The following is a 14,806-nucleotide window of genomic DNA, read 5'->3' as shown; positions in this document are numbered from 1 at the left end:
GCACTGTGGGCGAGCTCTGGAAGCTGCCTCCCTCCACCTGTACACCGTTCCACCGTGACATTTCATTTTCATTTCATTTACATTCCTCACAAAGGGTTCGACAACGGATAGGGCCTTATTAGCCAGATGAAAGGGACGGCTCCCGGTATTCAGCTGGTTTTATCTGGCGCCGGGCACGCCGCGCGTTTCAAAGAGGCGTTTCATAAAGTGACTGAAAGTTGCATTGTGGCCGCGTCTCGGCGGGCGCCGCCGCTCACTGTGAGAGAGGGGGCTGCTTAGCTTTATCCGCTCCCGCCCACGCTGCGTGACGCATGCCGCCGCTGCCACCCTGCAGTCCCGCACGCACCGCCGTGGCGTGTCGCGCCGCCGCCCGGCTCCCGGTCGTTTGACACGCTGCAGAGCGAAAGCGTGGCTCCCTTACAGAACGCCACACGAAAGCCAGCGACGGCCTTCCAGGCTCAGTCAGAGAACACTTCTCAGGAATGGATGATTAACAAGTGTAGGCTGCTGAAAAGGAGACATGGTCTGCGATGCTGGGCCTGCTTTTCATGATTTTAGCAATAACGGCAGAGGTCAACGCACAGAGTCGCGACAGTGGACACAGGGCAAGTAAAGTTGTTATTGTGACAATCCGGCACAGATCAGTCAGAGTTACTGAGTGGTTACGTACACATTCCGTGTTTTTTTTTGTTTTTTTCCCCTGCTCTTTATGCGCCTCATTTCGGAATCGCTAACTGTGCACTGCTCGTCTAACCTGCGCAGGAGCGCAGACGTTTTTCACACCGCAAGTCGCACGGCGCACCGCAGTAAAGTGCATGCTCATTGGAGGGGAGACGCTATTCCACTGACGTAACCCGACGAACTCGCAGGAGCCCGAGGAATTGTGAGGTGCCAAGAGAGCGACGTAGTGAGAGAACTTTGGCTGACCTGTGCGCCCCTTTTCCCGATGGAACAAGCCACTTTGGGATCCCGAACATTAAAGTTTTAATGATGTAAGGTACATATTCCGAACGTTTTTTTCCCTTGAAGCCCTTTCCTCATTTTCTCCATCAGTTTCAGACTCTTGTTTCTGTGTGCTGCTCAGATTTGCCACAAGCTTTATTGTTACCCTTTATAACCCAGTTACATGTCCTCTTATATTAGAAACTGATTTATAAGCAGCACATTTTCCAACCAGGCTGCTATTAATATCAGATCCACCATTAGAACTGCAGATAAACGGCTAATAAAAGCTCTCAGACTGTGTACGATGGAAAAGACAGCGTTTTGCCATTGCTGTTGACCGGAAACCGAACACCGCAACAGATAAACTTCTGAACGCTTCACTGAAGAAAAGCAGATTTTTTTTTTTTTTTTTGTGTGGGTCATTATTTCTTATACACCACTGGCACCACAACTAAATCCAAACAGATACATAGACCTCAGGCACTATATACATGTACACTGATAAAGCTTGGAGAGGGAGCAGAGACGTCCTGCTTACAGGTAGACTGTAAAATAACGTAACCAAAACCAGTGCGCAGAATGTGCACTGCACAGTTGCACTGGTGATATGGGGATTAGGAAGCCAGTTCACCGCTAGATGTGCGCTTCACATTATTATTCCCGTCAGTCAAGCCCCTTCGACATCCATTCACTAGTCGGTGCTGATATTTTGTTTAGTTCTGGTTCTGCGTGCTGCGATTCTGAAAGACATGCACATGGCGAAAATAACATCTCCTAACTTCTTGTCAGGGTTTGCATCTCAACACTGCCAGCACCTTCTAAGAGTCTGAACAGCGTCAAGAGAGGCAAATGTACACAGAAAAAGGCTGCTAAGTTTCCTTAAACAGAGGCGCACGGAACGCTCGATTGTCATGGCGAGTCAAACAAAAAGAGCTTTACTGGCTGCAGATCTCCCAAAAAACAACAAAGAGGCTCTTTATTTCGATGCAGATCTGGGTTCCTTGCACAGAAACCATGGGCATGCCCACTCTGGCTCGAGCTGACACCGCCGCACAGCGTAAACAGCTCAGTGGATTCCCCGCACTTCAAGAAACCCGTTCCAATCAGAACAAGCGTGAGGTGCCTTCGAGGCTGCAGTCTGTGGCCAGCTAAGAGAGCAGCACCTAGAGCGCTGAATCCGCGATGCGTGCGGCTTTCTTCCCTCACTGCGTGATCGGAACCCGCTCTGAGGCACGGGGCTGTTTCCAACCTCCAAACACAGGCACCGGTCTGCACACTGCTGAAGGAAACCCCCACCTGAAGCCAGCGAACGCAGAGTCAACAGGGACACCCAAGCTTCTGCTTTTCAGTAATACCAGGTGTGATGAAGGCAAAGCCTGCCACTCTGGAGGTGGGAACAGAGAACGCTTTCGGACAAAAAGACGACTCAGCCTAGAGGCATGGTAGCTGAGGTTTGGTCCCTGAACCAGGAGAACAGTGGGTTTAGTACCTAGCACAGTCATGCTAAAGACTGCCTGTCTGCTAATGACCCAGCACTGTTTGCTAATGACCCAGCACTGTTTGCAGACATGGCTTACCTGGGCCTCAGGCTGCTTCACAGCAGAGAAATGACCAACTCTCCAACATAGTGGTAGACCCAGGCCTGGGTCCAATGAATATTTCATTTTTTAATATCTGTTGTGAAGGTGCACATTGCACCAAATGGGCAATGCTGGAGACTGCAGCTTATCCATAATTAAAGGTTTAAGTGCCCACACATTCTTCTAGAATGATTTAAACTGCAGACAATCAGGTTTGTTCTTTAACTGACATTATTATTTCAAGGGCAGAGAATATGGGTCATGATGTACAATCCCAAGAATACTGACTGATCAACTTGTAGAAAAGAATTAAATACATTAAAAACTCCTGCATGGAGACAAAAAACCCTCCAGGTACAGGTATAAGCTTGAAACTAAAGACTTAGGTGTAACAGTCCCAAAACCAATTTCCTCTGGACTAAAAGTGTTTTTTGTGTATATGTGCACACGTGCGTGTGTGCGTGCGTGTGTGTGTGTGTGTGTGCGCCATGTACGCAGTTGTGCGCGGTCGTGTCTGCATGCGTTTGCACACGTATGCAGCTCCCTGGCACAGACAGTAACGAGGGCTGTAAGTGATCACACCTCAGGTCTCTCCTCCTGTGCAGCTCCTCCGGTGGGATGGTCCAGGGCAGATCCTGGGGCAGGCAGCTCAGCACGTCCTCTGAGAACTCGGAGAAGTCCACATCATACTCGGTCAGAATGCCCTCCGTCTCTGGCTCAATTTCTCCAGCCTGCCCAAGACTCTTGGCCAGTCGCCTGCACACATGGAAGAAAGAGGTCACTCCGTTTGAATTCAGCTCTCCCATAGCCTGTACAAACAGAGAGGGTCTGTCCCCCCATCTGGGTTCAGCTTCCCCATAGCCTGCACACAGCAGAGAAAGAGGTCCCCCTGTGAGGTCTCTCACAGCAGAGAAAGAGGTCCCCCTGTGAGGTCTCTCACAGCAGAGAAAGAGGTCCCACGTTTGGGTTTAGCTTCCCCAACAATGCATTAATAAATCACAGAAAAATGGTGACTTCTGAGAGTCACTCACTGTCCAATTTAGGTCACAGAATTAAAATTAAATGCAAGATAAAATCTTCCCACTCAGCCAAATATAATCGCCCTCAATGCACTTCATGCTTGGTTAGATTAAAGTGCAAAATAGTTAACCCTGATCATTTACAGATGAAAGATACTAGAACATCGATGGCAATAATGTCTGCACATGTGTGAATGGAGAATTTGCTAAAATAAAAATGTATTAAATTAAAAAAAAATCTTTGTACTACAGACCTGGTCCACTTTGTTCAAAAGAATAGTTTAAAATGCAATTAAAACACTGCCCCACTGGCCAACCCATATTCTCTTTGTTGAAAAAGAAATACCTCCCTCCATGTTAAAGGTGCTCAGCAGCAGAAGCAAGGCTGAGGGTCATTAGCAGTCATTTGCATTAATTACATGGTAATTACTGTTCCCAGTATTTTTCACCAGTTGAATTACATTTCAGCACAAAGACTGACACATCACTTTGAGGTAATTATTCAATGTGCTCAATTTTAGCAATTAGCGGCAATACACTGTATGCAACTGCCTAACGTGGTTGAAGCCCTTATTAGCGGTAGTACCTTTCTGAAGGAGCCACTGCACACTTCCTTTTCTTTGTAGGTACACTTGGTGATTGTACAGTCATTTTATACGTGCATGAATTAAGTAGGCATTTGAAACAAGCACTAAAGCTTGTGAGCCAAATCAGCAAGGGTTTGAGGGGAAAAAAGGACGCCCCTACAATTCACAGAGGACATGTCCTGGAGATCCCCATAAAGTGGGAAATCCATGAACACAGTAAAGCACAGTAATAAACAACTACATCTTCAATTTAAATACACGGTAGTAATGCACTAAACAAGTAATTCATATGTATATGTGTGTATAATTGCTCTAAACAGGTTTAATATGTATCGTAAATGCCTGAGCGTGAACTAGCCCTGTGCTCCGAGGCTCAGGAGTAGGGAATGCTGCCACCAGGTGTGAGGATTTCCGTATTTGGCAGCAGAGGGGCGGGACTTGGCGGCTGACTCCACTCACCCCTCGGCGAAGGTGCTGTTGTCGTGCCAGGCGGTGATGCGGCAGATGAAGAGGGTGTTGGCGTAGTCGCCCGGGCGGGACACGAAGTCGTCCGGGCAGTCGGCCAGCGGCACGTTGACCCTGGGCACGCGGTGGTCGACAGGAGCGAACATGGCGAAGTTTTTGTCGGGGAGGAACTTGATGAAGCCCGTGGCGGCCCGTGAATGCTTCTGCTCCACGATGTACACCACCTGCGACACAGCAGACGACAGCTGCTCTGTGGCTGCGCACAGTCACCTGGGACAGACCTCTGCTCCTTCAGGGTCTGATCTGGGCGGCAGTGCAGCATAGTGGTTAAGGAGCAGGACTCGTAACCGAAAGGTTGCCGGTTCGATCCCCGCTGGGACACTGCTGCTGTACCCTTGGGCAAGGTACTTAACCCACAGTTGCCTCAGTAAATATCCAGCTGTGTAAATGGATAACATTGTAAAGAACTGTAACCTATGTAAGTCGCTTTGGATAAAAGCGTCTGCCAAATGAATAAATGTAAATGTAAATGATCTATATGGGCAACGATTTTCCCTGAAACCTTCTTTACTGAAATCTATACCACAGAGAAAAAGTATCAAGCCGAAAAGAGGCACACCATTCCTCTAGCCTGCACATAGTACCACTGTGCCTCAAAGCGGTCCTCTAGTGCAGGGTCTTTGTGAGAGCCACACCCCAGAAAGTTTCACCATGGCTAATGACACTGAAAACTTGGCAAGTGGAGAACAGGCACAGATGAAAACACACAGCACAATTATGTTTAAATATGGACTTGAATTACACCCCACTGCATGGCAAGTGCCCCAGTATATTATATCAATGTTATCAACACACAATCTGGAGAGAACAGCACAGTGAGAATCCATTGGACAAACAGTTAGGGAGTCACTACCACCAAGCCATCTGTTCCTGATAGACTTGTATCTCAGTACAGTGGGGGGTGGTCTTGTTCTGCTAGTAAACTGGGGAAAGCCTGCTGCCTATTATTCTTTTTGTGATCTGCCTGACCTACAATGAGTGTCGGCTGGCTTCCCCACAGAACTCGCAGAGACCAGCTAGTCACCATTACGCTTTACCTTTGCAGTCCTCTGAAGATGCTTATCAGGCACGGTGCGTGGATCTGCTGGCTGGCATGCCTTTTCTTTACCGGGGCTTTCACCATTGTTTAGACATGAGGAACCTAAAAATGCAAAAGCAACAACTACTAATTGTCTATGCAAGACTACAGATAAGATCAGACATTCTTTATCACATGATCAGTGGCAAACTTTCAGCTTTTCCACCATGAAATAGGTTCCAGTCAGCATGTTTGCAAACTGTAAATCAAACTGGGAAACACGTCTACTCTTGAATGCTTTGTATTCTCTTATTCTTGTGAGAGTAACTGGTCTCAACACATTTAAACTTTTCTTACTGCACCTATTTTTAGAAACAGTTAAATATAATGATCTGTATTTTAATCACAAAAGCTATTTAATGAAGTGACTTTACAGCATGTTATGATCCTTTCTGCAATACAAATCTATTAAAGAGTTAGTTAACATATTCAAACAAGCAGAAAATGGCTGGAAATTCATGACAGAATATGCCAATAATAAAATAAAATGTGGGATATGCTTCATTAAATGAAATGATTTTGGCACTACAGAGGGAAAGCTCCATGTCTTTAAAGATGGCGCTGACATGGAAGACTGTGCAGTTAAAATGTGTTCAATAAACACCGCTGCATTTGAACGTATACAAAATGGTAACTAAATTTTTGTTGCTCATCAATACACCATGTTCCATACAGTTAACTTATGTCACATGGCAGTTCGCAGCATGCAGACTATTTCGACAAAAGAACAAACTAGCCTCTGAACTTCCAGTCCCAGTGGGCTCCAAAAATACACAAATATTGTGCTTACATTGACTATGTTCCCCTTAACAACACAGGGAGAGTAATGAAACCTGCTCACGTTCATGAGAGAAAATGCCCCCAGCTCAACTGGACTACACGTCCAAACATATGCCCACTTTATCTTTAAAAAAAAAAAAAAAATCACTGGCAATTGCCAGTGAAGGCACCATAAAATGTCTGTGCAATGCATTAATCTCTGAAAGAAAGCAAAAAGCATGCACATCAAATCAGAAGCTCTTCAATAACAAAAGCGTAATTATTAAGGCGATTATTCATTTCCTGAGTCACCTCCCCCCGTCGGTTTGAGAGTTTGAATTAATGCACATAAACACTCACTCAAAATGATGTCTATAGAGGATGATCAATTCTAATTTTGCCTACTTTGAAGTCTCGCATTTCATTATATGTGATCTGTTGGAACCCTTCCAGTACTGGTTGGACATAAAAGCATAGCATGCGCAAATTTGTTTGCAGTACGGGATAGCAGGGGGTAATGGAACATTTCAGAATTCATAATCGCTTGATGATAAATTAATTAATTCTTTAATTAGATGCTCATTTGAACGAGCTCAGCCGGCTGTTTATGGAACCCTGATCATTTCTCTTGGACCTGTGAACATTTTTATTCAGATTGTATTATTGCATAGAAACCCCCTGTCTTGAAGCTGCTGCCAAAAGAGGACAACAGCATGCGGTTACTACTTTGTTTGGCCCGTGTGAGTGTTTTCTGAGCTGAGAATAAAAGCAGTCAGATGTCTTAAGTAATGTGCACAGATTATTTTTGGAATACCACTAAACTGCCTCAGGTGAGTGTAGGCAAGGTGAAAGACGTGAATTGTAGTCTGACACTTACAATACAATCATTTCTTTCATCTCCCGAGTGCCAGCTATTGTTCTCCATTTTAAATCAGAGATGACACTTTGGGATGACTTTCAATATTTCACTAATTGCTCCACCTGTCATTAGTGATTCATTAATCAAGGATAGTTAAAGCCATGTGGAGATTTTTTTATTGTATGCAAGTACTGGCAAATCCAATCCGGCTTGCTTAAAACAGTCAGCCTCACAGATCTTAAATGCTTTCAGTAAACCTATAACTATACCTTTTAAATTATATTTTTTAATGCATGTACATTATGTCAACGCTTCAGACTCAGAAGCACTCTACGCTATGATGGACAAATATGGAGCATTCACCTGCACTTAATATGAGGTGAATATAAAGTGCACATGGGCACAGCACAGATAACCTTCCCACTGTTGCCATAGCCATGCCAGAGAAAGGGAATGTGCACTCCACTTCCTGTGGTGGGGGCTTGTCCATCAGCTGGCAACAAAAAGCAGCATTTTGTTCAATCCTCATGTAAGGTTTACTTATAGATGTCATTGGCAGAGACTGCATGTGGTGACTGACCAGTATAGGCCCTGAATGCAATTGTGCTTACACTGCAGATAAACCTGGTAAATACAAGAAAATCCAGATTTGATTTTAAACTGGTTGTCAATTTTTTTTACAGTAGACAGAAAACATAGGAAGCTGACAAAGATTTATTTACTTTAGTTCTAACCTCTGGTTAGGTGAGAGTAGCATGGCTAGTTTGCTGGTCCTCCTGTAACACTGTGTACCTGTGATCAGTGTAGCAGCAGCACCGTACCTGCAGGGCTCAGATTCATCCCCTCCACCTTAGCAGCCAGCTCTGCCTCACTGTACTGAGCCTCCACTATAACGTCCGGGCTGGGGGGCCGTCCCGTTTCCTGTCCCCGCGTTGCTGTCCGCTCCACCGGGGTCTCCGGCTCACTGGCGCACTCCCCGTTGGTGTCCGACTTCACCACCTGCAAAGGCACACAACCAATCACAGATCAAATCCACCTGCGGCGAAACACAGTGATCGCGAAGGGTATTAGATCAATGTCTATTTCTGCTTTATAACTAGAACTGTTGCTCTTGGCATGGTACGCGCCAAACTGTTTTATTTCCACTGTGCACCCGTATCCTCTATGATGATAATGCTGTCACACAAACACACAGGTTTTTTTTTTTTTGGAAAACATGTGAACTACTACTAAAGTTCCAAACAAGGGGAAAAAGTCAACTGACAGAATCTGCGACATTTCTTAATAATTTCTTTTTTCCTAACAACCATGGCAACAACATGCATATTAAGTTGCTGTTTTGTTTCAGAACTGTACAAACAGGCTTATCAACGTATGCTACCAAAGTGAGGTGAAACAAACATTCAGTGCTGCAAACTACACTTGGCAAGAGAATACAGCAATTAAAAAAAAAAAAATCACGCATTAAAGTGTTCCAAATCCTTTAATAAGCCGCAGTCTTATCAAGGCAGGAGACAATTCCGACAATTCTCTTGTGTATCCTTCTATGCACCTCCTGTAAAGTTTGCTTTAATAAAGCTAACGCTACCGCACATTCCGGATACTGAAAAAGATGAAGCCGAGAAGGCCATTACACAGGTTTAAATACAGTCTACGCGCAGTAGCGCTTTTCAGGTTAGGAGTCCATTCAGCCTCAATCCGGTATTGAAAGGAACACATCAGAAGGCAGTGATGGTATGAAGCTCAGTGAGAGGGCAACTGCTGTAGAACAGGACTGCATCAGGGACAGAACTGTCCAAACATCCCAACTCCTCACTATACCTTTCATTTCACGTCCAGCTATCAAATTCATGTCAGATTTGGTATGGCCTGAACTACAGCCTCCATTCAGGCAGAATAAAAAAAAGGAAAAAGCAGGTGTTTAGCCTAAACACCCACCCTACACATTCAGCTTTGAAGAGGCTTGGATTTCATCTTACATAAGCCATATCAAAATGACGTCAAATGAAAAATGATCCCAAAACCAAACCAACATTTCAATCGCCCGTTTTCGTCTCTTTTTGGTTTCTCAAAACCTTTCACTGTTCGTGAAAGAGTTTGGCGTGATCTAAGGCCACGTCAATGTTAAAACAAACCAGGGCAACTGTTATATGTACTAATTTAAAAAAGGTCAACAATTGTTTTCTGAAAACTGCTTTTCCAAACAGACTAAGTTAAACCTTAAATGTTAACTGTCAACTTGAATTTAAAGTAAGTGTTCAAACCTCTGTCAAGAGCACCCAGGAACCCATTTAGAAACACAGCCAAACTAAAACCAGGCTTCCAACTTTTCAAAGTTTCACAGTGAAAGAGCTGAATTTCAAATGCAGACATCGTCCATGACAAGCCCTCAAGGAAAGGTCACCATCCAAACAGATGCCTAGTCATGGTTTATAGGAAATTAAACCAAATTACTGACAGAGCCTCTCAAAGCTGAGAGGTATTATGTACCAAGTGCCATCACAGGGATTTCAAGGGGACAAACAACAGAAGCCATGAAATAAGAAATAGGGAATCAAGAAATCAAATACTGCCTGTTTAAATGCAAAATTCTGAACACATGACAGATGAGAAGGCTTTTCAATCTCTTGAATTCATTGGCAATGTGTGAAATATCAATGTATTTCTGTGCTGCAAAGGACCTGTTAACAAAAGCATGACCTGTGTTGAATGCAGACATACAATAATATCTTTTGAAGAAGAGGAAAAACTACATGAAAGATATATATAAATATTATCAACCAGTCCACACACTACCACTAACTAGTAATAATAAATTTAACTGTAACTTTACGCATACAGGCCTGGGACATCACCATTGTATTCAGCAGACATTTTATATTCATAACTATTCCTTTTGCCCAGGGGTTTAGGGTGTGTACAAGGGAGAACTGCGCACTTCCATACAGAAATCTACACTTGCTGAAATCGCTCAGAACATTTTGAATCTTCTGCATTAACAAACAGAGGAAGCTGGACTTGCATAAGACAGAGTGAACAGGTGTATAGGAACGTCAGGGGAGTGGGGGGCGAAGCCGCTAAGGGCGCTGCTTACAGTCTGTTGAACCCAGACGAATCTCATCAGGCAAATCTCGCCGCGTAAAACCCTCTCTCTTATCTGAGAGGAAAAGCCCCGGAGTAAGGCAGGCCTGCGAGCTGGAAATAGTAAATACCATTAATCAAATCTGCGTGGACACAAGCAGCGATTCCTAATTATGAAACTGTAAGTAAAACAAGGTGAGTCACCATGGAGCTGAGGGAACTGATACAGCCCAGACATGTGTCGTGAGTCTGTTCATCAGCACTGTGACTAGCTGTGGTAATCTCACCCATTTCTATGAGCAATGCTTTTCATAAGAAAGGTTTTTTGACTGCTGCTCTCTTAAGCTGATGGAATCCTCAAAAACTATGACACATATATACACCCCTGCCTTTTGAGAGACAGAACAGTCAAAGCTATGTCATACTGCCACTAGCGCGCAAACAGCAGTTGTAGGGAATCTTGGTTTCAACAACAGGGTGCTGGGAATATTCCGGATTACTATTTCATGTTCAAACAGGTGTAATAAATGTATTTATGGATGATAAAGAGGGAAACTCCCAAGTGGCTCAGTCATTAAAAGCGCCTGATGTTTCAAATGCAAGGCTAAGCCCTATGGCCCAGGTTTGATCCCAGCCATGTCAACGATGTCCACAAGCCCACAGCAGTGGAACAAACTGGCTTTACTCCACTACGGATGTAGGGGTGGGTAGGTCAGCGTGTGGAGTTTGTTCATCCCACTGCTTCTTACTGACCCTTGCTGGTCGGTCAGGACACTTGTGGTCTGCCTCTATCAGGTTGCATATGAAGTGCCTTCCCCTGACACATTTCTGTACCAACTGTGAATGGGGACAGCGGTGTGTAAACAGCTGGCATCTGGCATCAATGTTTCAGAGGAAGGTACGTGCTTGCACCCTCCTGGACTGTAGGGTTCAAGTACGGGGGTGTAGAAATGGGCAGCTAACTGATACAATTGGGCATTCCACATTCTGAGAAAATTGGAAAAACTGGAAAATTACACGTTCCAAATTTTTAAAATTCTAAACATATAAAACATTAATTCAACAAAAGCTATAAAGCTATGAATTCACTATCAAACAATGAAACCTCATTTTACTAACCAAATCAAAACAATTGCCCCTTCTTTTTAAGAGATGTGATAATGTATCAAGTTTAACATAGTTCACATCACATTATATACTTTAAACTTCATACAGGATGAACATACAGACACATCTCTGACCAGACTATCAGCTGATTCACATGTATATTAAGGGCTGTAAAATCAGGGAAGGAATTTGTTTAAACTGATTAAATACACACCGGATATTAAAAGAAAACAGAGAAATTCAAACCAGAGAAATATATGATAAGAATTCTGAGTTCAGAGTGGTGAAAGGTCTATGGAGCTACTTGTTACAAAGACTATGCTGTATAAAAAAAAAAAAAAACCCACATCGGAGCAAACACTCCTTTGTTGACACTCCTTTGTTGCTTATCATTAATCAATGTCTCTAAAAAGATGTAACTGCTGGGAAAAAAGGTCTCTGCTGGGAAGTAAAGAGCTGTGGTTGGAAGAAGAACACCTCATCCAGATAAAAACACAAAGAACTCTGTGTGACAGGGGTCTCAATTATCCACACATTTTGAACTGTCATTCACAAACCCTGCATTTAACTCATCAGTATGTCTTACCATAAACGCTACACTGAAACATGCCACAAGAACCCTAAAGAAATATACACCCCAATAATACATATCAGACTTTCCTGCCTGACAGCAGGACTGTTGTAACCCTAACCCCATGCCAAACCGTTGTTCTGACCCTAACCATACCCCTAACCCCTGCTCCAACTCTAAACCTCCCTGCCTCTCAAAAAGCCACTTTTCATGTGATTAAGATGAATAAGATGCTCATTTCTAAACTAATGGTGTGACAGTTGCAACTCCACGTATTGTATCCATTTTCCTGTATGACGGTATAGTGAAGTAAACACAGAAGACAAGGATAGGGTTGGGGAGTGAAAGGCCAAAACAAAGAAGCATTAAGCTAGTAGAGAAACAATGGGTTCAAACAAATCGTGTTCACTGTCAGCTTTCATTTCTGATAGCCGTGTGTGTACTTCTACTGCAGTTTGTTTGGAACATGAAAGTATCTCATTCAGTATCCCTGCAGACTATTTTGAGTGATTCCCGCAAAAATCGCTAGCATTGCGTTGCAGCAATAACCCCCTCATCGCATTCACCTTTGGTATTCCTGTCAACCCTTCCTTCATCAGCCCTTTGAGATATTACTCCTTAAGACAGTACAACTCAAAGGACGGTTCTGCACACTTTGTTCAGATGCGATAACACAGTGCAAGGCCCACTTACACACTGCACTCAACATTATCCCGCTGTGCGCCGGGGCTTGCGCATAAAGCGCGCTGAGCATAATTGAAGTTGATCAGGGCGCTTTGTAGAAGATTGGCAGCGCATGTCACAACCCACTACACACCGCCGTAGCATGTCTCCCTCTGTGAGAACAGGTACAGGGTTTGGAAAAAAGCTGATTAAAAGCAGAAAGGCCTACACAAAGCAAAGAGGGGAAAAAAAGGCTTTCTTGTCGTCAGGCAAGGACCACCTTGAAGATAAATTAAGGCACCAGAGGAAAGCAAACCCTGTGGAACAAAACTATCTGCTGTTACAGAAAGTTCACTGGAAGGGATTTGGGTGCAAAGAAAAAGCTACAATTCTTTTACGTGGTCCAACGTTGTCCTTTCGTGACAACTTGCTCAGCAGAAAAAGTTGAAAATAAAAGACTGGAAAAGAAGAGGAACAATTAAACCATTAAAACAGTCAAGGGCTGTTTACAGCTATATATCAGCCATGAAAAGACCGGCACAGAAGAGAGGTGGTATGACACTGTACAAAATACACTGCAAGGAGGTGCAAGCTGGGAAAGTCATCTGTCACTGAAGGATGACTCCCCTCAGGCGTGGGTGGCAGAGAGGAACACCAAGGAGACACTGCCTGCACAAACATGGTCACCAGCCAGTAGCCCCCTAGTGGATGGCTCTGGCAAAGTGACTGCTGCCAGTGCACACAGGATGTTTGTGGTTAAAGCTCATCATTGTCAATGGACAGGCGCTTGTTAACAGGAAGGTCTTACTGCTTACAAAGTGATGAATGTGCATCTTGAAAGACAAACTCAACACCACATAAATCCTTTGGTTTTTTAAAAGACAGCTTTTGGATAACACTTTTAGATTTGTAATGTTTATGTGTTTGGCTGGTGAAGACAGCCTAGTAACAGCAATTTTGATTAAAACAAAAGTCAACAAAATAATCACCTAAAAGTGTGACAAACTGATTACATTAAACATCCTGCCATTTGCAATATGGTGTTTTCGGCCCAAGGCAAAATAATGAATCATATCCATATGCAATGTTCTTTTCTCCATCATTCATTTTTTAATAAAAGACTCCATCTGAGATTGAGGACATCCATTTGGTTTTTGGACAAGGATTACTCAGAATGCCACTTACCTTCCACTGTTCCCGAGGGAGGACTTTCACCACCACCACGTCCCCATTCAGAGCTCGATTACGTGCCACGACCCCATCCAGGAATATGTCCCGACTCCCATCCTGCAGAGGGAGAAAGCAGAGGCACATTTAACAAGGCTTTTACTGATTTTTTTTGTGGTGGGGGTGTGGGAGGGAAATCAGTAGACAAGTTTATTGTATGACAATATAGAGTACGAGAACACATGCTCATGGGACTCATAATGTATGTAATATGGCATAAATCAAGGCTGAGAGGGAGTCTGCTACGATAATGTAGCCAGGCTGGACTGATCACATTTTCCATACCTAAAAAAGATTGTTTTAGATTTAGTTGTAAACAGTGGAAGTTTTTGTGACATGCACTGCCATTAGTGTCTTGAGGTAGATATTACAGCAAAGAAGAAAAATATTTCAGAAAAAAAAACTCAAATTCACTTTGCTGTTCTAGATATTGTTTTTTTAGTTAACATGTTCCTAAAATACAAGGTACATTGCTCTTATGTACACGCTACTATGGGAATACACTCCTATAGTTAATATGTGTAAAATAATGTTTAATAACCATAAGAGATTTCATCAGTCCTTTCAGATACTTCCAAATAGGTTTGATTAATTACAAAGACCAACACTGATGTGAAATATCATCTGGTTATGGTCTTGGACAAGTCCCTTATCTGCCCACCACATGGTCAGCCAATGGTGGGTCTTCCTCAGAAGAAATTAATTACAGGATCTTGTAAGTGTCTGGAAAATGATAAATATCCCTGTGGCGTGCCAGAGTAAACAACATGGTGATAGATTAAAAATGCATGTACAATCAGCCTGA

General features: G+C 43.5%; 1 protein-coding gene across 3 annotated transcripts in view; it reads right to left on the bottom strand.

The window, feature by feature from the left end:
* dis3l2 (DIS3 like 3'-5' exoribonuclease 2) overlaps positions 1 to 14,806 on the bottom strand; it is a 43,737-nt gene that overhangs the window by 22,681 nt on the left and 6,250 nt on the right. For all 3 annotated transcript variants that reach the window (XM_036554707.1, XM_036554708.1, XM_036554709.1), the window contains exons 5-9: positions 13,960 to 14,061; positions 8,174 to 8,351; positions 5,694 to 5,797; positions 4,591 to 4,820; positions 3,108 to 3,281 (exon numbers count right to left, since the gene is read on the bottom strand). In XM_036554707.1, the coding sequence (XP_036410600.1) occupies positions 3,108 to 3,281; positions 4,591 to 4,820; positions 5,694 to 5,797; positions 8,174 to 8,351; positions 13,960 to 14,061 (788 nt within the window). The remainder of the gene's footprint in view (positions 1 to 3,107; positions 3,282 to 4,590; positions 4,821 to 5,693; positions 5,798 to 8,173; positions 8,352 to 13,959; positions 14,062 to 14,806) is intronic.

Source organism: Megalops cyprinoides, chromosome 20 (assembly GCF_013368585.1).
Source record: "Megalops cyprinoides isolate fMegCyp1 chromosome 20, fMegCyp1.pri, whole genome shotgun sequence".
Taxonomy (NCBI): domain Eukaryota; kingdom Metazoa; phylum Chordata; class Actinopteri; order Elopiformes; family Megalopidae; genus Megalops; species Megalops cyprinoides.
This window is presented reverse-complemented; position numbering and strand designations above follow the sequence as displayed.